Source organism: Pelobates fuscus, chromosome 2 (assembly GCF_036172605.1).
Source record: "Pelobates fuscus isolate aPelFus1 chromosome 2, aPelFus1.pri, whole genome shotgun sequence".
Taxonomy (NCBI): domain Eukaryota; kingdom Metazoa; phylum Chordata; class Amphibia; order Anura; family Pelobatidae; genus Pelobates; species Pelobates fuscus.
The window spans coordinates 2,378,195-2,403,767 of NC_086318.1; the positions used below are offsets into that span (position 1 = coordinate 2,378,195).

General features: G+C 45.2%; 1 protein-coding gene across 4 annotated transcripts in view; it reads right to left on the minus strand.

Moving 5' to 3' along the window:
• FNDC4 (fibronectin type III domain containing 4) overlaps positions 1-25,573 on the minus strand; it is a 56,067-nt gene that overhangs the window by 26,566 nt on the left and 3,928 nt on the right. For all 4 annotated transcript variants that reach the window (XM_063440753.1, XM_063440754.1, XM_063440752.1 and 1 more), the window contains exon 2: positions 21,320-21,636. In XM_063440753.1, coding sequence (XP_063296823.1) covers positions 21,320-21,461 — 142 coding nt within the window. In that variant the 5' untranslated portion in view covers positions 21,462-21,636. The remainder of the gene's footprint in view (positions 1-21,319; positions 21,637-25,573) is intronic.

Here is a 25,573-nt window from a genome sequence, read left to right on the forward strand (position 1 = left end):
GGGAGAAAAACAAGAATGAACAAAAAGCAAAGTACTAGATTAACGAGTATGGGGTAATCCCTGACAGCCGTTTCACGTGATGGCTCTGTCTGGATTCATTGTCTGAGCTATGTATACATTATAATCTATCGCAAATAGTACACAATTCTCGAAATAAACTGAAAACGACTTGTATCATGTGAAATGGACCATGTGAAATCTGGTGATATCTACAGCCAGCAGCGGGTGGGAAGGGGGCTCTCTGAGAACTGATTCAGCTCTCGTGGTTCGGAGTGCACAGCTTCCCGGCAGCTTGTGTGGAATAATGGATAACATCACATACGTACAAACACAGACAAATGCTCCCCTGGACCAGTTAGGAGAACGGCGTTCAGGAGGAATGAACTAGCAAACAACGGAAACATTCGTACAGGAACCCCCGAAAGTAGACCGGCCATTCCCTCTTTTCTTGTGGAATTGTGTTGGGCTATCACCCGAATGGTGATTCCATTCTACCGAAGGGATCTGAGCGCTGCTTGGAAAACTTGGGTGCTCAGATCCTCCACATTGCATTAGAGGAGCCTGGTTGCCTGCCTGCTGCCTTTTGACTATGGACCGGCATTTAAATACTTTATTTTCCTATGCAGAAAGGTCTATTCATGTATTTCTGCTCTGGCGTTCGGTAGATTCTCGGATTTACTGAATGAACTCATTTAACCCAGATAGCTATGCCATGGAGCCTATTCGTGTAATAAAAGACTTTGGCTCCATGGCAATTGAACTGTATGTGTGTGGTCTGAGCGTCATTCAGTAATAATGTGCACTCAGACCTAAGCTATCTGGGGATATGTTGTATGTCTGTATTTTATGTAATAAATGTAGCCTTGTGTATTTTTTTGTATTTTACTGTCTTTTTACTGCCATGTGCTTAATGGAGTTTTGCCTCTGTCCTTGGAGATAATTGGATTACTTCCCAATTATCTCCAGGATAGAAGACTCTGTGGAACTGGTTTTGGGCAGAAAGGCCATGCTTCCTTTGGTCACAAAGGACTTCGATCTATCTTTTGAACAAATGGACCAATGTGGATGAGATTGACATATGTTCGTATTTGGAATATGCTAATTCTCAAAATGTAAGTTTTATGTGATGCATACTTTTAAAGTTATGAATAATGTGGAAAAACTGTATTTTCTCTGCCTGTGATAATTACATTACCCATTGTGTAAATTAATTGTATCACAGGCAGAGGGGAGGATTTTGTGTGGGAGTGTCTGAGTGTATTGTACGTGTTTATTGGTTGTTTTCCAAAACCCTGTGGGTGGTACTAATGCATATATAAGAACAATAAACCCACAGCTCTGTCTGTTCCTGCTTGACCCTCAAAACAGAGCCTTGTCTCGTTCTTGGGGGGATTTATTGTATGCTGTTCCAGTTCGACTGCTAGGAGTGTAAACCTATTCGTATGGTTTTTCCTATTCGGCTGTTTAAAGCATTCGTATGTTCATATGCTTCTCCGGTTTGGTGTATTGGTGTCTACTGTAGCTGTGCCTGTGTCTCTGGAAGGGAAGATCTACTAAACAGCTTTTAACCCCTTTTATGCAGGGGCGTATTAGCCGCGAGGCAAACAAGGCATTTGCCTTGGGCGGCATTTTCCAGGGGGCGGCAAAAAACGCCGCCCCCAAATGCCCAGGGCAAATGCCTTGTTAGCCTTTCGGCTAACTGACAAGCCCTCTGGGCGGGCAATCTGCTGGGCGGCGCTGGCGAGGGAGCACTTCCTCTGAGCTGTCTGCTCAGCTCCCTCGCGCGCCGCAGAGTGAGGCTGGGAGCCGGAATATGATGTCATATTCCGGCTCCGCCTCCCAGCCTCACTGTACGGCGCGCAAGGGAGCTGAGCAGACAGCTCAGAGGAAGTGCTCTCTCGCCAGCCGCCCGCCAGCGCCGCCCAGCAGCCACTGGACCACCAGGGAGAGAGGGAACCCCCCCAGCATTCCCAAAGGTAAGGAGGCTGGGGGGGGTTAAATAAAAAAATAAAAAAGTGAGTGTGTGTGTGTGTGTGTATATGTCTGTTTGTGTGTGTGTGTGCGTGTGTGTCTGTTAGTGTGTGTCTGTTATTGTGTGTGTCTGTCTGTTATTGTGTGTCTGTTATTGTGTGTGTATGTCTGTTATTGTGTGTGTATGTCTGTTATTGTGTGTGTATGTCTGTTATTGTGTGTGTATGTCTGTTAGTGTGTGTATGTCTGTTAGTGTGTGTATGTCTGTTAGTGTGTGTATGTATGTTAGTGTGTGTCTGTTATTGTGTGTGTGTATGTCTGTTAGTGTGTGTGTGTATGTCTGTTAGTGTGTGTCTGTTATTGTGTGTGTGTATGTCTGTTAGTGTGTGTGTGTGTGTATGTCTGTTATTGTGTGTGTGTGTGTGTATGTCTGTTATTGTGTCTGTGTATGTCTGTTATTGTGTCTGTGTATGTCTGTTAGTGTGTGTGTGTCTGTGTGTCTGTTAGTGTGTGTGTGTCTGTATGTCTGTTAGTTTGTGTGTGTGTGTGTCTGACTGTGTGTGTGTCTGTTAGTGTGAGTGTGTGTGTGTGTCTGTTAGTGTGAGTGTGTGTGTATCTGCTAGTGAGTGTGTCTGTTAGTGTGTTTCTGTTAGCTAGTGTATGCGTATCTGTCAGTGAATGTGTGTGTGTATGTGTATTTAGAAGGCGGGGCGGGGCGGGGGAAGGGTTGGGTGGGGGTGGCGCGGGCGGGAGGGGGGCACCTGAGTTTTGTCCTGCCTAGGGCAGCACAAAACCAGGATACACCACTGCTTTTATGCCTGGGGGTGCCGTTACAGTATTACACTGTATGTGGCTGGTTATAGTTAGTATTACTCTGTATGTGGTGTGTAACGGATCACCTGGTACCCCGACTGGGTACCTCCGTTAAAGGATGCTCCTAGCGCTCCTGAGGACTTCAAGCACTGCAGCAGACACCACAACCATCGACTCAGAGAAGCATAGGAATCCTCTCTAGCATATGAATGCTGTAGACCGTTGAATAGGAACCATACGAATAGGCTTACACTCCTAGCAGTCAACTGGAACAGCATACAATAAATCCTCCCCCCAATAATGAGACGACACTTCACTTTGAGGGTTAAGCAGGAACTCCGGACTGGCTCATCCAGCCTGGCTTTTATTTCCATCTCACACATACAGGCCACACCCAGGGGGAGGCATAAAATAACCAATCCGAGATATGGTACAACCCACACATCCCCTCCCCTTAGCCTGAGAGATAATCCACTTAATATACAGTTTAAAACATAACTTTTACACAATATCTATAACTTCAAAACCATACATCACATTCACATACAAATCACATATTCAGACTCAGCATACTTTAAACATAAACACTTCCAAAAATCAGGCAAATCCCTCCGGTGGATCAAAAGTTACACGGAAGTCCTTTTATGACCGACCGCAAGCACATTTTCTTGCCCAAAACAGTTCCATGGATTTGGGCTGTGCGGTCGGTCAATTTCTGGCATAAAAACGGCTAAGTCCCATTCGAAGTGTGCCTGTACTTCAACTTTAGTCGAAGTGTCGAAGTGGAGTTGATGTTAAGGGTCAGCGGTGTTCGAAGTTAAAATGGCCGCCGCCACGTGGTCCTTTGTCCGATGCCGGCCACTTCGACGACTTCGACAACTGGTAACTTCGACAGCTTCGACAGCTTCGACTGTGTCTGAAGTGCCATATAAAAAAGTACCAATCTTTCCCCAAAGTATTTAAAGGGCTAGGGACAGTATTATACAACCCACATGCCCAAAAGTAGTTCTTAAAGGGTCAGGACATTATGGTAGCAGTCCATAAGCCCCAATTCAGTCCCTTAAAGGGCAATATCTCCCAGGGACCATAATCACTGGGCAGGAGGCTAGCAACCAGGCTTCTCCAGTTCTCAGTGGCGAGGTTGGTTCCGCCACATGGTGGTTATAGTTAGTATTACTCTGTGTGTGGCTGGTTACGATTAGTATTACTCTGTATGTGGCTGGTTATAGTTAGTATTACACTGTATGTGGCTGGTTATAGTTAGTATTACTCTGTATGTGATTATAGTTAGTGTAACAGATCACCTGGCACCCCGACTGGGTACCTCCGTTGAAGGATGCTCCTAGCGCTTACAGAGGGCTCCAAGCGCTCCGCCAGACACCACAACCACCGCAGACCCCACGAACCGCCGCAGCTTGGTTGGGTCATGCCGTCTCCTACCCACTCTGGACCTACGACAAGGCTCCAGTGGGTGAACCTCTCCTCCAAGAGAGGGAAACAGGAACAAGCTCTTAAAAGAGCTTAGTAGTAATTAGCTAAGGGAGCATGCAGAGCATAGCAATCCCTTGTAGTGATATAGCTGGTTACCCCCAATAAGAGACAGGACTCTAGATTGAGGGTGAAGAAGAACTGACTCCAATGAGCGTTTATTCCTGCTTATATACAACTTTCCCAGCAAGGTTACCACCCAGAAGGGAACAAAGCAGCCAGTTCCAACTGGTTTGGCAGTGTTCCTGGGACAACGCCCTGCTGGAGAACAATGAGACAGGGGGAGGGGAAGAGGCACACCTCTCCATAAATTCAAAGAGGCAGAAAAGTGTCCCAAAAGTTTCAATATGTCCATACACTGTTTTTAAAGGGCCAGCACTAGTCCAAATAAAAGTCCATGAGACCAAGTAATGGTTTTAAAGGGCCATACACCCCAGGGCCATAGTCATGTGGCAAGAGGCTGGCAAGCAGGCTTCTCCATAAGCCAGGGGAGCAAAGCAGTTTAGCACATAGAAAGCCAGTGGCAAATGTCAGTTTGTCACATATCTCCCCTTTGGGGGGTAGACTAACCAGGTACCGGACCTTCTGTTGGTCAGGGCCTGCGTTAGTCGGGCAACCCACCCACAGCAAACAAGCACAAGTGTAGCCCACCCACAACAAATGATCACTGCACATTGCGATTCCTGGTGGCCGGCTCTGGTCTGTGTCCCAGGTCGCTGAGTGGGGGCCAGAACCCCTAATCCCTCTGGCGCAGCTAGGCAAAACGCGGTGAAGACTTGGGAGGCAGAGGCCAGCGGCGCTCTGCCCTGATGCCAGTGCTTCTGCTGGGGTAGCCTGTATGACACTTGGCTGGGGAGGGGAGACCTCGCTTACCTCCTCTTCCTGGTGCTCCTGCAAGGGTAGCTGGGGATCTGGACCGGCCGTCCAGCATCCCTGTGGGTCGGGTACAGAGACCACGGTCCTATCTGTACCGTCTGAGAGGTTAGTTTCTCCCCTTTGTAGTGTAAGCTGCTGCTGGGGAGAGAGGGCGATATTCTCCTCTCCCTGAATCACAGGCTGCCGCTGGAGAGGGAGATCGACTGTCTCCACTCTCATAACATTGTCCTGCTGCTGGGGAGAGAGACCGTCTCTGCTCCCTGTAGGACATACTTCTGCTGGGGAGGAAGGACGACACCTTCAGCTCCCTGGGACTCACGCTGCCACTGGGGAGGAAGGACAACACCTTCAGCTCCCTGGAACTCACACTACCGCTGGGGAGGAAGGACGACACCTTCGGCTCCCTGGAACTCACACTGCCGCTGGGGAGGGAGGTCGATTCTCTCCGCTCCCTGACACTCACTCTGGGGTTGGGGATCTGGGCCGACTGCCCAGCATCCCTGTAGGGCCGGTAGAGAGACCTCGGTCCCATCTCTACCTGCCGGCTGGGGTTCCTCCCAGTAAACCTCTACGATATCCTTCCAGCTGAAGGGCTCTAGACCTGGTTCTGCTACCCAGTTCTCCGGCTCTGCTTGCAGGGTAGACTGGGGCTGAATGGCGCAGATCAGGCGTTGGTAGGCCTGCTATAGTTCCCACTCCATGGTTGCCAGGTGCATCATGTCTGGTTTCACCGCGCAGTCGACAGGCTAATCGTGCATGCCCATCCTGTAGTCAAGGATGTCCCAAAATCGGAAATCCTCCATGTAGCGGAGAGGCAGTATAATCCACAATATCTCCACTGGTAGACAGGTACAGCATACAGAAATCCAGGTAGCGTGATAATAATCCCATTCACCCAAGAACTACACGACACATAGTCTGGGAGTTAACTGAGCTTTTATTCACAGGTTACAGTATTTATACAGTTCCCCATGCAAGGGATTTCCAAAGTGACCTTGCAGGGGTTGTCAGAAAAATACATAACTTCCACACCATTCGTTACATTTAACCGAATGACACCTTTGTACATAGCTGGGATCTGAGCACACCATCTGGTGAAATACCGCTCAGATCCCTGCACAATTAACTTAACGCCATACGAAATACAGTTTAATATGAACACACGTGGAAATGCACGAATGGACTGGTTATATGAAAATACCGAAATAAATATTGTCCTGAATGGTATTGAAGTCCAGAGGTGTTCATGCCGTTGAGTAGCCGATTTTAGTTCCAGGCACTCGACGACCAAACACCGCTGGGCTGGAGGGATCAAAGATGGCCGCCACCACGTGTTCAGTACACGAACGGCGACCACGTGGAAACCTATTAACAAGTGGTGGATACATTGTTGCCAGAATTAATGGGAGACACACGACCCTATTTGTGTGGTCTCCCATTCGGTACTTTGTTCGTTTCACGAACAGTGTTGAAATACACTGTTCGTGAAACTGCCATATGAATGCTGGCGGCTTTCGTGCCACCAGCATACGAATACTATCTAGTACATACAAACCAGGAAATAACATACGTTTACACACATATCGCTTGGAGACAACCCTTACACATAAAATAACCTGTAGGCAACCCTTATACATAACATAGTCTTAAGTGGCCAGGTTTACCACACTTCCTGCTGCCGAAATCAGGCTCCTCCTCCATGGCATCCAGTAGCAGACCAGGACCATCGTATTCGTCCCCCTCAAGCCTGTCAAGCTCCTCCATTTCGGGGGTATGCTGTACCGTATACCACCATAGGGCCTGGTAGGCATCCTCCAGCCAAATCTCCTTCCATACCAGTCTCTCAAGCTCTGTTACCCACTCGTCCAGGGGCTGCTCTCCCAGGAAAGACATTCGCAGAGCCACTTGCCTCTGGATCCGCTGCTCTCGCTGGCGCTGCACCTCCTCCAGGGCCTAGTCCCAAAGTTGCTTTCTGGCAGCCTCTCGGTAGTACATCATGTCCTCCTCCAATATGGGCCCCTCCTGCAACCTCCTGCAACCTCCAGTAAAATTCCTCCTCCATATTGCTGTAGATAGGGACGCTGCACGATAGCTAGCTCTATCCCTCTATTGTAAATCCGTAGCGTTACTGGTGTCTCTGAGCTGCTTCTCCTCGCACTAGGACGCCATCCCACTGTTGCCACCTATTGTAACGGACCGCCCGGCACCCCGACTGGGTACCTCCATTACTGGATGCTCCTAGCACTTCCAGAGGGCTCCAAGCGCTCCGCCAGACATCACAACCACCGCAGGCCCCACGAACCGCCGTACCTTGGTTGGGGCCTCGCCGTCTCCTACCCACCCTGGACCTACAACAAGGCTCCAGGCTCCAGTTGGTGAACCGCTCCTCCAAGAGAGTGAAGCAGGAACAAGCTCTTAAAAGAGCTTAGAAAGGATTATTCAAGGGAGCATGTAGAGCATAGCAATCTCTTGTAGTGATATAGCCAGTTACCCCCAACAAGAGACAAGACTCTAGATTGAGGGTGAAGGAGAACTGACTTCAATGAGCGTTTATTCCTGCTTATATATGTTAAGACCCCTCTGGCCCAAAGGAGTGAAACCGCCGTTTAGTTAAGCTTCCCCTTTCGCAAGAATGCAAGCTCCATCCGTATATACTCCAATCGTACGAACTGCAACCAAGGGAATGCACCAATCTCCTGACCGGGACCCGTACTGGTGTCCCCAAACGCACGAACAATAAATCCACGAATCGCGGCTAACAGTCGAACAAATATATCCTCCAAGCGGCTTACGGTTCCAGCAATCAGTCGCTAACCGTGTAGTAAATCTCCCCTCCAATAACGAGACCAAGCTCCGCATTGAGGGTAAAACAAGAACTGGCTTTACTGTGGGCTACCCGTCCGTATTTATGCAGGTCTCCCACTTGGTGGACACTCCCCTAGGGGACCAAATGGGAGACTGTAATGGCAGACAGACATAGGGCATTTTTGGACATACAGGCACAAAATATTCCCATAATGCATCCCGGTTTCCTCCCCTCTGCTCTGGAGATAATCGAGAAGTAATTCAATTATCTCCAGGACAGAGGCAAATCGCCATTTTAAATCAAACACAAAAACCACATAAAAATAAATAGTTATACAAATACCGAACATATTACATTCGTGCAACGTATCCCCAGATAGCCTGGATCTGAGTGCAAATTCTTAGCGAATAGCGCTCAGATCCTATACGCACACAGTTCAATCACCATGGAGTCAAAGTCTTTTAGTCTTTCGGTATACGATTGACTCCATGGGATGGCTATCTGGTTTAAATCCATTCGTGTAATCCAAACTCACGAACGGCCGGTGGTCGTGAGCCTTGTCGACTGAGAAGGGCAATCGGTGGTTTCAGCGGTGTTCGGCAGAAAGAGTGTCCGTTTTTAGTTCCATAGAATCTGAGATGATCACCGCTGGTCTTTCGCATGGTTTAAAATGGCCGCCGCCTCGTGGTCGACATACGAACGACGACCACCCTGTATTCGGTTATAATTAAGAGGTGTCTGCGGTTAACCACAACGTTCTAATTGGGATCAAGAGGTTAACCAGCAGCACACTTCTCTTCTGGGTGGCCTTCCGTTCAGCAAGTTCATACGGTAAAAAGTCAAACATACGAATAGGGGTATACGAACAGGCAAGTCCACGAAAAGGAAGGCAACTAGACGAACCAGCAACAATAGTTATACAGATGGGTCTGTCACAATATACAACTGTAACGGAACTCCCGGTACTCCGACCAAGTACCTTCCGTTGATGGACGCTTCCTAGCCTGCGCCGAGGACCACAAGCACCGCACCGGACACCACAACCACCGCAGACTCCCCAACCGCGGTAGCTTAACTGGAGTCTTGCCGTCTTCTGTCCACCCTGGATCAGTTTCTGTCCTCCAGGACCATGTGGGGAAGACCTCTCCTCCAGGAGAGCGTATCAGGAACAAGCTCTTAAAAGAAGAGTTATTAAAGAGTTATTAAAGCTCAGGGGAGTATGCAGAGCATAGCAAACCCCCGTATGATATAGCAGTTCCCTCCAATCACGAGACAAGACTACATGTTGAGGGTCAAGAAGATCTGTTTACTTGGCACCAAAGGGCCTTCTTTTATGCAGGTTTTCCTTACATAGGACCATCCACAGGGTTTTTCAGAACAACCAATAAAAACATTACAACACATACAATAAAGTAAACCACTCCTATTCATCCCAGCAGAAATCCTCCCCTCTGCCTGTGATACAATTATCTCAACACAATAGACTAACTTAATTATCACAGGCAGAAAATATACAGTTTTTACACATACACTCTAAAACCACACATCTTCATAAAAAACACATATTATTAATCAGCATACTTGAAATATGAACACTCAAAAAATCATGCAAATTCTTCCATTAGTTCAAAAGTTAGTCGGAAGTCCCAGGGGTCAAGTCCTGGGGAAAAAAGTGTGGGAACTCTCCCCCACCAAAAAAAACCCCACTCGTATGCATATATAAACGCGTGCACACACATACACTCACAGACACACACATGCACTCAGACACTCACAGACGCACACACATACTCAGACACTCACACAGTGGTGTATTTTAATTTTGTGCTGCCCTAGGCATGACTATACCGGAGCACCCCCTAATCTAAATTTACCACCCCTTCCTGTCAAGGGCGCACCGCTTCCTGATTAAGAACCCACCCCTTCCTCTTTAGACTCCACCTTTTCCTGCTCCTTTTAAAGAAATACTATAGTGCCAGGAAAACAAAGCTGTTTTCCTGGCACTATAATTCCCTGTAGTGCCCCCCCTCCCTCATTCGACACTGATGGGGTTAAAATCCTATGGGTATTTAGCAGATGCTGGATGTCCTCATGCACAGGGGTGAGGACGTCCAGCATCAGTTAGGCGACTTTTGGTCACCTAACCACCCGAAAGTCCCTCTAGTGTCTGAAAGACAGCCACTAGAGGTGGAGTTACCCCTCAAGGTAATTATTGCAGTTTCTGAGAAACCGCAATAATTAAACTTGCAGGTTTAAGGGGACTGGGACACTGCACCCAGACCACTTCAATGAGCTGAAATTGTCTGGGTGCCTATAGTGTCCCTCTAAGCACACTCTCTGACAGACACCCACACTGGCAGATACACACTGACAGTAACACACACACTACGTGACAAACACACAGACGTCACTGATTTGACACACACACACATTCACTGACACACACTCATTCATTGACAGAGAGACACACACAAACACACTGACAGACACACACTAATAGTCACACACACACTAAATGACAAACAGAATCTCACTGATTTGACAGACACTTACAAACATACACTAACAGAAGCACATACAGGCAAACATGTGCATACACTAACAGAAGCACATACACTCATACGCACACACACATGCATATACTAACAGAAGCACATGCACGCAAACATGCATACACTAACAGAAGCACATACACTCATACGCACACACACATGCATACACTAACAGAAGCACATACACGCAAACATGCATACACTAACAGAAGCACATACACTCACACACACGTACATATGATAACAGACGTAAATACACTCATATACACACACACACACACACTGACACAAACACACACATACATACACCAACAGACATGAACTAACATACACACACAGACTAACAGACATACACACACACAAACAGACATACACACACACACGCACACACTAACAGACATACACACATACACTAACAGACATACACACACACACTAACAGACATACACACACACACTAACAGACATACACACACACACACATACATACACATACACTAACAGACATACACACATACACTAACAGACATACACACACACACACACACACATACACATACACTAACAGACATACACACACACATACATACACATACACTAACAGACATACACTAACAGACATACACACATACATAGACTAACAGACATACACTAACAGACACACACATACACTAACAGACATACACACACATACATAGACTAACAGACATAAACATACACTAACAGACATACACATACACTAACAGACATACACACAGACATACATACACACACATACACTAACAAACATACACACAGACATACATACACATACATACATATACACTAACAGACATACACACAGACATACACTAACAGACATACACACAGACATACACACAGACATACATACACATACACTAACAGACATACACACAGATACATACACATACACTAACAGACATACACACAGACATACATACACATACACTAACAGACATACATACACATACACTAACAGACATACACACAGACATACATACACTAACAGACATACACACAGGCATACATACACATACACTAACAGACATACACACAGACATACATACACATACACTAACAGACATACACACAGACATACATACACATACACTAACAGGCATACACACAGACATACATACACATACACTAACAGACATACACACACATACACTAACAGACATACACACAGACATACATACACATACACTAACAGACATACACACAGACATACATACACATACACTAACAGACATACATACACATACACTAACAGACATACACACAGACATACATACACTAACAGACATACACACAGGCATACATACACATACACTAACAGACATACACACAGACATACATACACATACACTAACAGACATACATACACATACACTAACAGACATACACACACATACACTAACAGACATACACACAGACATACAAACACATACACTAACAGACATACACACAGACATACATACACATACACTAACAGACATACATATATTCAAATTATTCAAATAAACATTGCCCACCCACCCAGCCTCCCTACCTTTCAGGAAAGCTGGCATAGATGGGTCCCTGGGGTCCAGTGGGGCTGCAGTGAGGCTGGCATGGGGGTGCCACCTGATTGCCCCCCTCCTCCCCCCCAGTGGGCGGCTCTCTCCCTGTCACACGCGGCGAGGGAGCTGTGTCCTCTCTGCTCCCTCTCGCCGCGCGCCGTTTTCTGATGCAGGGAGCCGGAATATGACGTCATATTCCGGCTCCCGGCATCAGCAGACAACCCACGCGGCGAGAGGGAGCAGAGAGGACACAGCTCCCTCGCCGCGTGTGACAGGGAGAGAGCCGCCCGCCTGGGGTGAGGAGGGGGGGGCAATCAGGTGGCCCCCCCATGACAGGGAGAACAGAGGGCATTTGGGGGCGGCATTTTTTGCCGCCCCCTGAGTGCCTGCAGGGGGAACGGCGTTCCTGCTGTGAAAAAAGTGCAGGAACGCCGTTCCCACGCGTTCCTGCAGGACTCGAGCCCTGGGAAGTCCTTTGTGACCGACCGCAAGCACATTTTCCTGCCCAAAACAGTTCCATAGATTTGGGCTGTGCGGTCGGTCAATTTCACAACGAAAAAATGAATCTTCGAACGGGACTTAGTCTCTGTGGCTGAAAACTCAGTGTAGGAGAAGGTAAGGTGTTCGTTGAAATGTGTAGCCGATTTCAGTTCCATGGATTTGGCTACACATACCGCTGACCTCGTTCGAATGAACAAAGATGGCCGCCGCCACATGTTCGTTTGTCGAATGACGGCCCCTTCGACTACTTTGACACTTCGGCTGTATCCAAAGTGCCAATTTAAAGCTGCAGAACTGCTCCAATACAATTTAAAGGGGCAGCAAGAGTCTTTTAAAATCCAATCTGCTAAAATAGTCTTTAACAGGCAATATCTTCCAAGGGCCATAGCCTTAAAGTCACAACGGTTCTTAAAAGGCCATACACAGTCCAGTAAAAGTCCATACGCCCAAATGCTGGTTTAAAAGGGTACAATCTCCCAGGGGCCATAGTCGCAGGGGAGCTGGCTGGCAAGCAAGCCTCTCCAGGACCAAGTGGTGAAGGGCACTTCGTCACAACAACTTACCCAGCAAGGTTACCACCCACGTGGACCTTGTGGGGCACTGGAACTGTAAATTTAAGAATCAATAAAATAAATACACATGGATAAGCACACCCACGTTTTACAATGAGAATCCTCCCCTCTGCTTGGGAGATAATTGAGTTAATAACTGTATCAACTCAATTATCTCCAAGCTTAAAAAAACATACTTTTATGCCATTATGGTAACTTTGTGAGTTTACATGCAATATCAATAAAACATATATTTTTATGACCAGCATAATTTGGGGACAAACATATCCAAAATTCACTTGAATCGGTTAAGTGGTTCAGGAGATAGGTGGAAGTCATATTTTGACAGAGGAGGGACAAAGCAGCCAGTTCCAACTGGTTTGGCAGTGTCCCTGGGACAATGCCCTGCTGGAGAACAATGTGACAGGGGGAGGGGAAGAGGCACACCTTCCCATGGATTCAAAGGGGCAGAAAAGGTGTCCCAAAAGTTTTAATATGTTCATACACTGTTTTTAAAGGGCCAGCATGAGTCCAAATAAAGGTCCATAAGACCAAGTAATAGTTTTAAAGGGCCATACACCCCAGAGGCTGGCAAACAGGCTTCTCCATAAGCTAGGGGAGCAGAGCAGTTTGGCACATAGAAAGTCAGTGACAAATGGCAGTTTGTCACAATATTACTCTGTATGTGGCTGGTTATAGTTAGTATTACTCTGTATGTGGCTGGTTACGGTTAGTATTACTCTGTATGTGGCTGGTTATAGTTAGTATTACTCTGTATGTGGCTGGTTATAGTTAGTATTACTCTGTATGTGGCTGGTTATAGTTAGTATTACTCTGTATGTGGCTGGTTACGGTTAGTATTACTCTGTATGTGGCTGGTTATAGTTAGTATTACACTGTATGGGGCTGGTTACGGTTAGTATTACACTGTATGTGGCTGGTTATAGTTAGTATTACTCTGTATGTGGCTGGTTATAGTTAGTATTACTCTGTATGTGGCTGGTTATAGTTAGTATTACTCTGTATGTGGCTGGTTATGGTTAGTATTACTCTGTATGTGGCTGGTTACGGTTAGTATTACTCTGTATGTGGCTGGTTATAGTTAGTATTACTCTGTATGTGGCTGGTTATAGTTAGTATTACTCTGTATGTGGCTGGTTATAGTTAGTATTACTCTGTATGTGGCTGGTTATAGTTAGTATTACACTGTATGTGGCTGGTTATAGTTAGTATTACTCTGTATGTGGCTGGTTATAGTTAGTATTACACTGTATGTGGCTGGTTATGGTTAGTATTACTCTGTATGTGGCTGGTTACGGTTAGTATTACACTGTATGTGGCTGGTTATAGTTAGTATTACTCTGTATGTGGCTGGTTATAGTTAGTATTACTCTGTATGTGGCTGGTTATAGTTAGTATTACTCTGTATGTGGCTGGTTACGGTTAGTATTACACTGTATGTGGCTGGTTATAGTTAGTATTACACTGTATGTGGCTGGTTACGGTTAGTATTACTCTGTATGTGGCTGGTTATAGTTAGTATTACTCTGTATGTGGCTGGTTATAGTTAGTATTACTCTGTATGTGGCTGGTTATAGTTAGTATTACTCTGTATGTGGCTGGTTATAGTTAGTATTACACTGTATGTGGCTGGTTATAGTTAGTATTACACTGTATGTGGCTGGTTATAGTTAGTATTACACTGTATGTGGCTGGTTATAGTTAATATTACTCTGTATGTGGCTGGTTATAGTTAGTATTACTCTGTATGTGGCTGGTTATAGTTAGTATTACTCTGTATGTGGCTGGTTATAGTTAGTATTACTCTGTATGTGGCTGGTTATAGTTAGTATTACTCTGTATGTGGCTGGTTACGGTTAGTATTACTCTGTATGTGGCTGGTTACGGTTAGTATTACACTGTATGTGGCTGGTAATAGTTAGTATTACTCTGTATGTGGCTGGTTATAGTTAGTATTACTCTGTATGTGACTGGTTACGGTTAGTATTACACTGTATGGGGCTGGTTATGGTTAGTATTACTCTGTATGTGGCTGGTTACGGTTAGTATTACACTGTATGTGGCTGGTTATAGTTAGTATTACTCTGTATGTGGCTGGTTATAGTTAGTATTACACTGTATGTGGCTGGTTATAGTTAGTATTACACTGTATGTGGCTGGTTATAGTTAGTATTACTCTGTATGTGGCTGGTTACGGTTAGTATTACTCTGTATGTGGCTGGTTATAGTTAGTATTACACTGTATGTGGCTGGTTATAGTTAGTATTACTCTGTATGTGGCTGGTTATAGTTAGTATTACTCTGTATGTGGCTGGTTACGGTTAGTATTACACTGTATGTGGCTGGTTATAGTTAGTATTACTCTGTATGTGGCTGGTTACGGTTAGTATTACACTGTATGTGGCTGGTTATAGTTAGTATTACTCTGTATGTGGCTGGTTATAGTTAGTATTACACTGTATGTGGCTGGTTATAGTTAGTATTACACTGTATGTGGCTGGTTATAGTTAGTATTACTCTGTATGTGGCTGGTTACGGTTAGTATTACACTGTATGTGGCTGGTTATAGTTAGTATTACTCTGTATGTGGCTGGTTATAGTTAGTATTACACTGTATGGGGCTGGTTATGGTTAGTATTACACTGTATGGGGCTGGTTATGGTTAGTATTTGTGGCGAAACCAGCTTCGCCACTGTGAACTGGAGAGGCCTGGCTGCTGGCCTCCTGCCCGCTGACTATGGCCCCTGGACGTGTTGCACTTTAGAAACTATATTTGGGCATGTAATAATTTATATTGCTGCTACTGGCCCTTTAAAATCAGCGATGGACATATTGGGACTTTTGGGACTAATGTCCCTTTAAGACTTTGTAACATATCACAGTAATACTGTCTTAAATATTATGTAGGTATTTATGTGTTCAGTTAAACTGGGGATATGTAGAAATGTGTGTTATATGTGTTAAATGTATCAGTAGGTAATTTTATGTCTTTTACTGTCTTTTTGCAACCATGTGGTTAATGGAGTCTGACTCTAGTCCTAGATAATTGAATTACTTCTCCAATTATCTCCAGGGCAGAAGGGAGGAAGCCGGGATGCATTGTGGGGGATGTTTTACTTCTGTTTGAGCCAGATTGTGCCATGCTGCAAGCCCAGGCCCAAAAGATACTTTTAGTAACTTTTAAACCCCTGGTCGGATTCATGCCATTTTTTAATATGTTGTTCCCCTGAATGGATTGATTGTGGATATGTATTTTTATGTGAATGTGATGTATGGTTTTAAAGTTATGGAAGTTGTGTAAAAGTATATTTTAAACTGTATGCATAATGGGATTATGTGTCACACTAAGGGGAGGGGATGTGTGGGAGGTAACATCTATGTCATTGGTTATTTTATGCCTCCCCCTGGGTGTGGCCTGTATGTGTGAGTTGGAAATAAAAGCCAGACTGGGTGTCCCAGTCTAGAGTTCTTGCTTAACCCTCAAAGCGATGTGTCGTCTCGGTCTTTGGGGGAATGGGATTGTATGCTGACTGCCAAGAGTGTAAGCCGATGTCTGCTTTTCTTGTTCAGCTGTTCCAGTGTTCGTGTGGTTCCAGTCGGGAGAATGGTGTTTGCCGTAGCTGCCTGTGCATCTGGAAAGGGGATTATCGCCTAGACTGGGTTTTATCCTCTTGTAAGTGAAACGGTCCGTTACAGTATTACTCTGTATGTGGCTGGTTACGGTTAGTATTACACTGTATGTGGCTGGTTATAGTTAGTATTACTCTGTATGTGGCTGGTTATAGTTAGTATTACACTGTATGGGGCTGGTTATGGTTAGTATTACTCTGTATGTGGCTGGTTACGGTTAGTATTACACTGTATGTGGCTGGTTATAGTTAGTATTACTCTGTATGTGGCTGGTTATAGTTAGTATTACACTGTATGGGGCTGGTTATGGTTAGTATTACACTGTATGTGGCTGGTTATAGTTAGTATTACTCTGTATGTGACTGGTTATAGTTAGTATTACTCTGTATGTGGCTGGTTATAGTTAGTATTACACTGTATGTGGCTGGTTATAGTTAGTATTACACTGTATGGGGCTGGTTACGGTTAGTATTACTCTGTATGTGGCTGGTTATAGTTAGTATTACTCTGTATGTGGCTGGTTACGGTTAGTATTACTCTGTATGTGGCTGGTTATAGTTAGTATTACTCTGTATGTGGCTGGTTACGGTTAGTATTACACTGTATGTGGCTGGTTATAGTTAGTATTACACTGTATGTGGCTGGTTATAGTTAGTATTACTCTGTATGTGGCTGGTTATAGTTAGTATTACTCTGTATGTGGCTGGTTATAGTTAGTATTACTCTGTATGTGGCTGGTTATAGTTAGTATTACTCTGTATGTGGCTGGTTATAGTTAGTATTACTCTGTATGTGGCTGGTTATAGTTAGTATTACTCTGTATGTGGCTGGTTATAGTTAGTATTACTCTGTATGTGGCTGGTTATAGTTAGTATTGCACTGTATGGGGCTGGTTATGGTTAGTATTACACTGTATGGGGCTGGTTATGGTTAGTATTACTCTGTATGTGGCTGGTTACGGTTAGTATTACACTGTATGTGGCTGGTTATAGTTAGTATTACTCTGTATGTGGCTGGTTATAGTTAGTATTACACTGTATGGGGCTGGTTATGGTTAGTATTACTCTGTATGTGGCTGGTTACGGTTAGTATTACACTGTATGTGGCTGGTTATAGTTAGTATTACTCTGTATGTGGCTGGTTATAGTTAGTATTACACTGTATGGGGCTGGTTATGGTTAGTATTACACTGTATGTGGCTGGTTATAGTTAGTATTACTCTGTATGTGACTGGTTATAGTTAGTATTACTCTGTATGTGGCTGGTTATAGTTAGTATTACACTGTATGTGGCTGGTTATAGTTAGTATTACACTGTATGGGGCTGGTTACGGTTAGTATTACTCTGTATGTGGCTGGTTATAGTTAGTATTACTCTGTATGTGGCTGGTTACGGTTAGTATTACTCTGTATGTGGCTGGTTATAGTTAGTATTACTCTGTATGTGGCTGGTTACGGTTAGTATTACACTGTATGTGGCTGGTTATAGTTAGTATTACACTGTATGTGGCTGGTTATAGTTAGTATTACTCTGTATGTGGCTGGTTATAGTTAGTATTACTCTGTATGTGGCTGGTTATAGTTAGTATTACTCTGTATGTGGCTGGTTATAGTTAGTATTACTCTGTATGTGGCTGGTTATAGTTAGTATTACTCTGTATGTGGCTGGTTATAGTTAGTATTACTCTGTATGTGGCTGGTTATAGTTAGTATTACTCTGTATGTGGCTGGTTACAGTTAGTATTACTCTGTATGTGGCTGGTTATAGTTAGTATTACTCTGTATGTGGCTGGTTACGGTTAGTATTACACTGTATGTGGCTGGTTATAGTTAGTATTACTCTGTATGTGGCTGGTTACGGTTAGTATTACACTGTATGTGGCTGGTTATAGTTAGTATTACTCTGTATGTGGCTGGTTACGGTTAGTATTACTCTGTATGTGGCTGGTTATAGTTAGTATTACTCTGTATGTGGCTGGTTACGGTTAGTATTACACTGTATGTGGCTGGTTATAGTTAGTATTACACTGTATGTGGCTGGTTATAGTTAGTATTACTCTGTATGTGGCTGGTTATAGTTAGTATTACTCTGGATGTGGCTGGTTATAGTTAGTATTACTCTGTATGTGGCTGGTTATAGTTAGTATTACTCTGTATGTGGCTGGTTACGGTTAGTATTACACTGTATGTGGCTGGTTATAGTTAGTATTACTCTGTATGTGGCTGGTTACGGTTAGTATTACACTGTATGGGGCTGGTTATAGTTAGTATTACTCTGTATGTGGCTGGTTACGGTTAGTATTACACTGTATGTGGCTGGTTATAGTTAGTATTACACTGTATGTGGCTGGTTATAGTTAGTATTACTCTGTATGTGGCTGGTTATAGTTAGTATTACTCTGTATGTGGCTGGTTATAGTTAGTATTACTCTGTATGTGGCTGGTTATAGTTAGTATTACTCTGTATGTGGCTGGTTATAGTTAGTATTACTCTGTATGTGGCTGGTTATAGTAAGTATTACTCTGTATGTGGCTGGTTATAGTTAGTATTACTCTGTATGTGGCTGGTTACGGTTAGTATTACTCTGTATGTGGCTGGTTACGGTTAGTATTACACTGTATGTGGCTGGTTATAGTTAGTATTACACTGTATGTGGCTGGTTATAGTTAGTATTACTCTGTATGTGGCTGGTTATAGTTAGTATTACTCTGTATGTGGCTGGTTATAGTTAGTATTACTCTGTATGTGGCTGGTTATAGTTAGTATTACTCTGTATGTGGCTGGTTATAGTTAGTATTACTCTGTATGTGGCTGGTTATAGTTAGTATTACTCTGTATGTGGCTGGTTATAGTTAGTATTACTCTGTATGTGGCTGGTTATAGTTAGTATTACTCTGTATGTGGCTGGTTATAGTTAGTATTACTCTGTATGTGGCTGGTTACGGTTAGTATTACACTGTATGTGGCTGGTTATAGTTAGTATTACTCTGTATGTGGCTGGTTACGGTTAGTATTACACTGTATGTGGCTGGTTATAGTTAGTATTACTCTGTATGTGGCTGGTTATAGTTAGTATTACTCTGTATGTGGCTGGTTATAGTTAGTATTACTCTGTATGTGGCTGGTTATAGTTAGTATTACTCTGTATGTGGCTGGTTACGGTTAGTATTACTCTGTATGTGGCTGGTTATAGTTAGTATTACTCTGTATGTGGCTGGTTACGGTTAGTATTACACTGTATGTGGCTGGTTATAGTTAGTATTACTCTGTATGTGGCTGGTTACGGTTAGTATTACACTGTATGGGGCTGGTTATAGTTAGTATTACTCTGTATGTGGCTGGTTACGGTTAGTATTACACTGTATGTGGCTGGTTATAGTTAGTATTACTCTGTATGTGGCTGGTTACGGTTAGTATTACACTGTATGTGGCTGGTTATAGTTAGTATTACACTGTATGGGGCTGGTTATGGTCAGTATTACACTGTCTGTGGTTATAGTTATTATTACACTGTCTGTGGCTGGTTATGGTTAGTATTACACTGTATGTGGCTGGTTATAGTTAGTATTACACTGTCTGTGGTTATAGTTAGTATTACTCTGTATGTGGCTGGTTATGGTCAGTATTACACTGTATGGGGCTGGTTATAGTTAGTATTACACTGTCTGTGGCTGGTTATGGTTAGTATTACACTGTATGTGGCTGGTTATGGTTAGTATTACACTGTATGTGGCTGGTTATAGTTAGTATTACATTGTCTGTTGTTATAGTTAGTATTACACTGTATGTGGCTGGTTATAGTTAGTATTACACTGTATGTGGCTGGTTATAGTTAGTATTACACTGTATGTGGCTGGTTATAGTTAGTATTACACTGTATGTGGCTGGTTATAGTTAGTATTACACTGTATGTGGCTGGTTATAGTTAGTATTACACTGTATGGGGCTGGTTATAGTTAGTATTACACTGTATGTGGCTGGTTATGGTTAGTATTACACTGCATGTGGCTGGTTATGGTTAGTATTACACTGTATGTGGCTGGTTATGGTTAGTATTACACTGTATGTGGCTGGTTATGGATAGTATTACACTGTATGTGGTTATAGTTAGTATTACACTGTATGTGGCTGGTTATAGTTAGTATTACACTGTATGTGGCTGGTTATAGTTAGTATTACACTGTATGGGGCTGGTTATAGTTAGTATTACACTGTATGTGGCTGGTTATGGTTAGTATTACACTGTATGGGGCTGGTTATAGTTAGTATTACACTGTATGTGGCTGGTTATGGTTAGTATTACACTGCATGTGGCTGGTTATGGTTAGTATTACACTGTATGTGGCTGGTTACGGTTAGTATTACACTGTATGTGGTTATAGTTAGTATTACACTGCATGTGGCTGGTTATAGTTAGTATTACACTGTATGTGGCTGGTTATAGTTAGTATTACACTGTATGTGGCTGGTTACGGTTAGTGTTACTCTGTATGTGGCTGTATGTGATCCACAAATTCCATTCACTTACTTCCTCGCACCAGACACAGGTCGCAGCTGAAGAGAACCAGCACGGCTGGGTTGAGGTACATGGGGATGTAGGCCATCTCTGGTGCACACAGACCACACGCTGTGTCCTTTGATTTCCAGGACAGAGCAGAGTTCCAAGTCATTGGCACCCAGTCAGGACAGTGTCCGCCGTGTATACAGGGCACTGGTAATGAAATTAAACACAATAACCAATTCCCATCGCTGACAGTGGTGGTGACACAGAATTCTTCCTTTCCCACAGGGTGAACTCGGAGAGTCTGTAACCCTCAGAAAGGGACTGTCCGGACAGGTGGGTTCCTACCAAGAGAAGACAAAGTAAGAACAGAGCAAAAACCCAGATAAACACACTATCCCCCAATACCGGCTGTTGCCAGTATACAGTGTATCCCCCAATACCAGCTGCTGTCAGTATACAGTGTATCCCCCAATACCGGCTGCTGTCAGTATACAGTGTATCCCCCAATACCGGCTATTGCCAGTATACAGTGTATCCCCCAATACCGGCTGCTGTCAGTATACAGTGTATCCCCCAATACCGGCTGTTGCCAGTATACAGTGTATCCCCCAATACCAGCTGCTGTCGGTATACAGTGTATCCCCCAATACCGGCTGCTGTCAGTATACAGTGTATCCCCCAATACTGGCCGCTGTCAGTATACAGTGTATCCCCCAATACCAGCTGCTGTCAGCATACACAGTGTATCCCCCAATACTGGCCGCTGTCAGTATACAGTGTATCCCCCAATACCGGCTGCTGTCAGTATACAGTGTATCCCCCAATACCAGCTGCTGTCAGTATACAGTGTATCCCCAATACCGGCTGCTGTCAGTATACAGTGTATCCCCCAATACCAGCTGCTGTCAGCATACACAGTGTATCCCCCAATACCAGCTGCTGTCAGTATACAGTGTATCCCTCAATATCGGCTGCTCTCAGTATACAGTGTATCCCTCAATATCGGCTGCTCTCGGTATACAGTGTATCCCCCAATACCAGCTGCTGTCAGTATACAGTGCATCCCTCAATACCAGCCGCTGTCAGTAGACAGTGTATCCCCAATACCAGCTGCTGTCAGTATACAGTGTATCCCTCAATACCAGCTGCTGTCAGTATACAGTGTATCCCTCAATACCAGCTGCTGTCAGTATACAGTGTATCCCTCAATACCAGCTGCTGTCAGTATACAGTGTATCCCTCAATACCAGCTGCTGTCAGTATACAGTGTATCCCTCAATACCAGCTGCTGTCAGTATACAGTGTATCCCCCAATACCGGCTGCTGTCAGTATACAGTGTATCCCTCAATACCAGCCGCTGTCAGTATACAGTGTATCCCCCAATACCGGCTGCTGTCAGTATACAATGTATCCCCAATACCAGCTGCTGTCAGTATACAGTGTGTGATGAGACCAATCTCGCCACTGTGCATTGGAGGAGCCTGGTTGCCCGCCTGCTGCCTTTAGACTATGGCCCCATGTTGAAACGCTTGATTTTCCCCTGCAAAGACATGAAAGCATTCGGTGCTTGCCCTGTGTGAGCGGTGATACCCCAGATAGCTATGCCATGGTGCCCATTCGTATAATGAAAGACTATGGGAAAGACTTTGGCTCCATGGCAATCGAACTGAATGTGTGTGATCTGAGCGCCATTCAGTAATAATGTGTGCTCAGATCTGAGCTATCTGGGGATATGTTCCATGTCTGTATTTTATGTAATAAATGTAACCTTGTGTATTTTATTGTATTTTACTGCCATGTGTTCAATAGAGTTTTGCCTCTGTCCTTGGAGATAATTGGATTACTTCTCAATTATCTCCAGGATAGAAGACTCTGTGGAACTGGTTTTGGGCAGAAAAGCCATGCTTTCTTTGGTCACAAAGCACTTCGATCTATTTTTTGAACAAATGGACCAATGTGGATGATATTTGGAGTATGCTGATTCTGAAAATGTAAGTTTTATGTGAATGCGATGCATACTTTTAAAGTTATGAATAATGTGGAAAAAATGTATTTCTCTGCTTGTGGTAATTACATTACCCATTGTGTAAGGTAATTGTATCACAGGCAGAGGGGAGGATTTTGTGTGGGAGTGTCTGAGTGTATTGTACGTGTTTATTGGTTGTTTTCCAAAACCCTGTGGGTGGTACTAATGTGTATATAAGAACAATAAACCCACAGCTCTGTCTGTTCCTGCTTGACCCTCAAAACTGAGCCTTGTCTCGTTCTTGGGGGGATTTATTGTATGCTGTTCCAGTTTGACTGCTAGGAGTGTAAACCTATTCGTATGGTTTTTCCTATTCGGCTGTTTACGGCATTCATATGCTTCTCCGGTTCGCTGTATTGGTGTCAACAGTAGCTGTGCCTGTGTCTCTGGAAGGGAAGATCTACTAAATGACTGTTTAACCCTTTTATGCTGGGGGTGCCGTTACAATTGGTGGCAAGCGGCGGGATCGTTCCCACAGCCAGAAGGACAGCTACAGGAGACACCATTCCGTGAATTTACAAGTTGGGGGGCAACGCATGTCCCAGTACAGCAACCCTAAAAGCAACAGAATGGAACCAGCAGTGTTATACGAGGAGGAGGACCTGGATGGCCGGGATGCATTAAGGAAAGGCATCTGGTACCAGGCCCTGGATAATGTACAATACCAGCGGGGTAAGAGTCTCCCCAGTGAAGAGCAGCGGTTGCAAAAGCAAGTGGCCCTGCGGATGCCCTTCCTGGGAGAGCAGCCCCTGGGAGAATGGGTGAAGGAACTAGAGCACCGGGTATGGCAGGAGCTATGGCTGGAGGATGCCTACCAGGCGCTCTGGTGGTATATGGCACAGTATATACCCTGGACAGCCGAGCATGACAAGCCAGAGGAAGAGGAGTTTGGGAGCTTGTTATGGGAGTCCTTTGCAGAAACTGACTTTGGGAGCCGTGGGCAGACCAGACTTCAGGACATTTTCTACAAGAGGGAGGTAGGTAGGATGACCCCCATGAGGTAGGGCAAGACCTGGCTCACCTAGCAACCCTGGAGTGGGAACTGGAGCAGGACTACCGAGATCTCTTCCACTCCATTGGGAAGGCTCAGCAGGACAGCAAGGTGACAGACCCAGATCCAGACCCATTCAGCTGGGAAGATATTGTAGAGATTTACTGGGAGGAACCCCAGGCGGCAGGTGGAGATGGGACCGAGGTCTCTCCACCGGCCCTACAGGGATGCTGGGCGGTCAGCCCAGATCCCCAGCGGCAGATTGATTTGCAGGGAATAGAGAGCCATGTCTCCTTTCCCCAGCGGCAGTGTGAAGTGCAGGAAGTGGAGAGCATCGTCTTCCCTCCCCAGAAGCAGTGTACCATGCAGGGAGAGGAGAGCAGCGTCCTCCCTCCCAAGCGGCAGGGTGAGCTACAGGGATGCTGGGCAGTCAGCTCAGATCCCCAGAGGCAGAGTGATATGCAGGGAGTTTGGAGCCCAGTCTTCATTCCCCAGCGGCAGTGAAATCTGCAGGGAATTGGGAGCCCATGTCTCCATTCCCCAGCGGCAGTGTGATCTACAGGGAATAGGGAGCCCAGTCTCCATTCCCCAGCGGCAGTGTGATATGCAGGGAGTTGGGAGCCCAGTCTCCATTCCCCAGTGGCAGTGTGATATGCAGGGAATAGGGAGCCCAGTCTCCATTCCCCAGCTGCAGTGTAATCTGCAGGGAATAGGGAGCCCAGTCTCCATTCCCCAGCGGCAGTGTGATATGCAGGGAATTGGGAGCCCAGTCTCCATTCCCCAGCGGCAGTGTGATCTGCAGGGAATAGGGAGCCCAGTCTCCATTCCCCAGCGGCAGTGTGATATGCAGGGAATAGGGAGCCCAGTCTCCATTCCCCAGTGGCAGTGTGATATGCAGGGAATAGGGAGCCCAGTCTCCATTCCCCAGCTGCAGTGTAATCTGCAGGGAATAGGGAGCCCAGTCTCCATTCCCCAGCTGCAGTGTAATCTACAGGGAATAGGGAACCCAGTCTCCATTCCCCAGCGGCCGTGTGATTTATTGGGAATTGGGAGCCCAGTCTCCATTCCCCAGCGGCAGTGTGATCTGCAGGGAATAGGGAGCCCAGTCTCCATTCCCCAGCGGCAGTGTGATCTGCAGGGAATAGGGAGCCCAGTCTCCATTCCCCAGCGGCAGTGTGATCTGCAGGGAATAGGGAGCCCAGTCTCCATTCCCCAGCGGCAGTGTGATATGCAGGGAATTGGGAGCCCAGTCTCCATTCC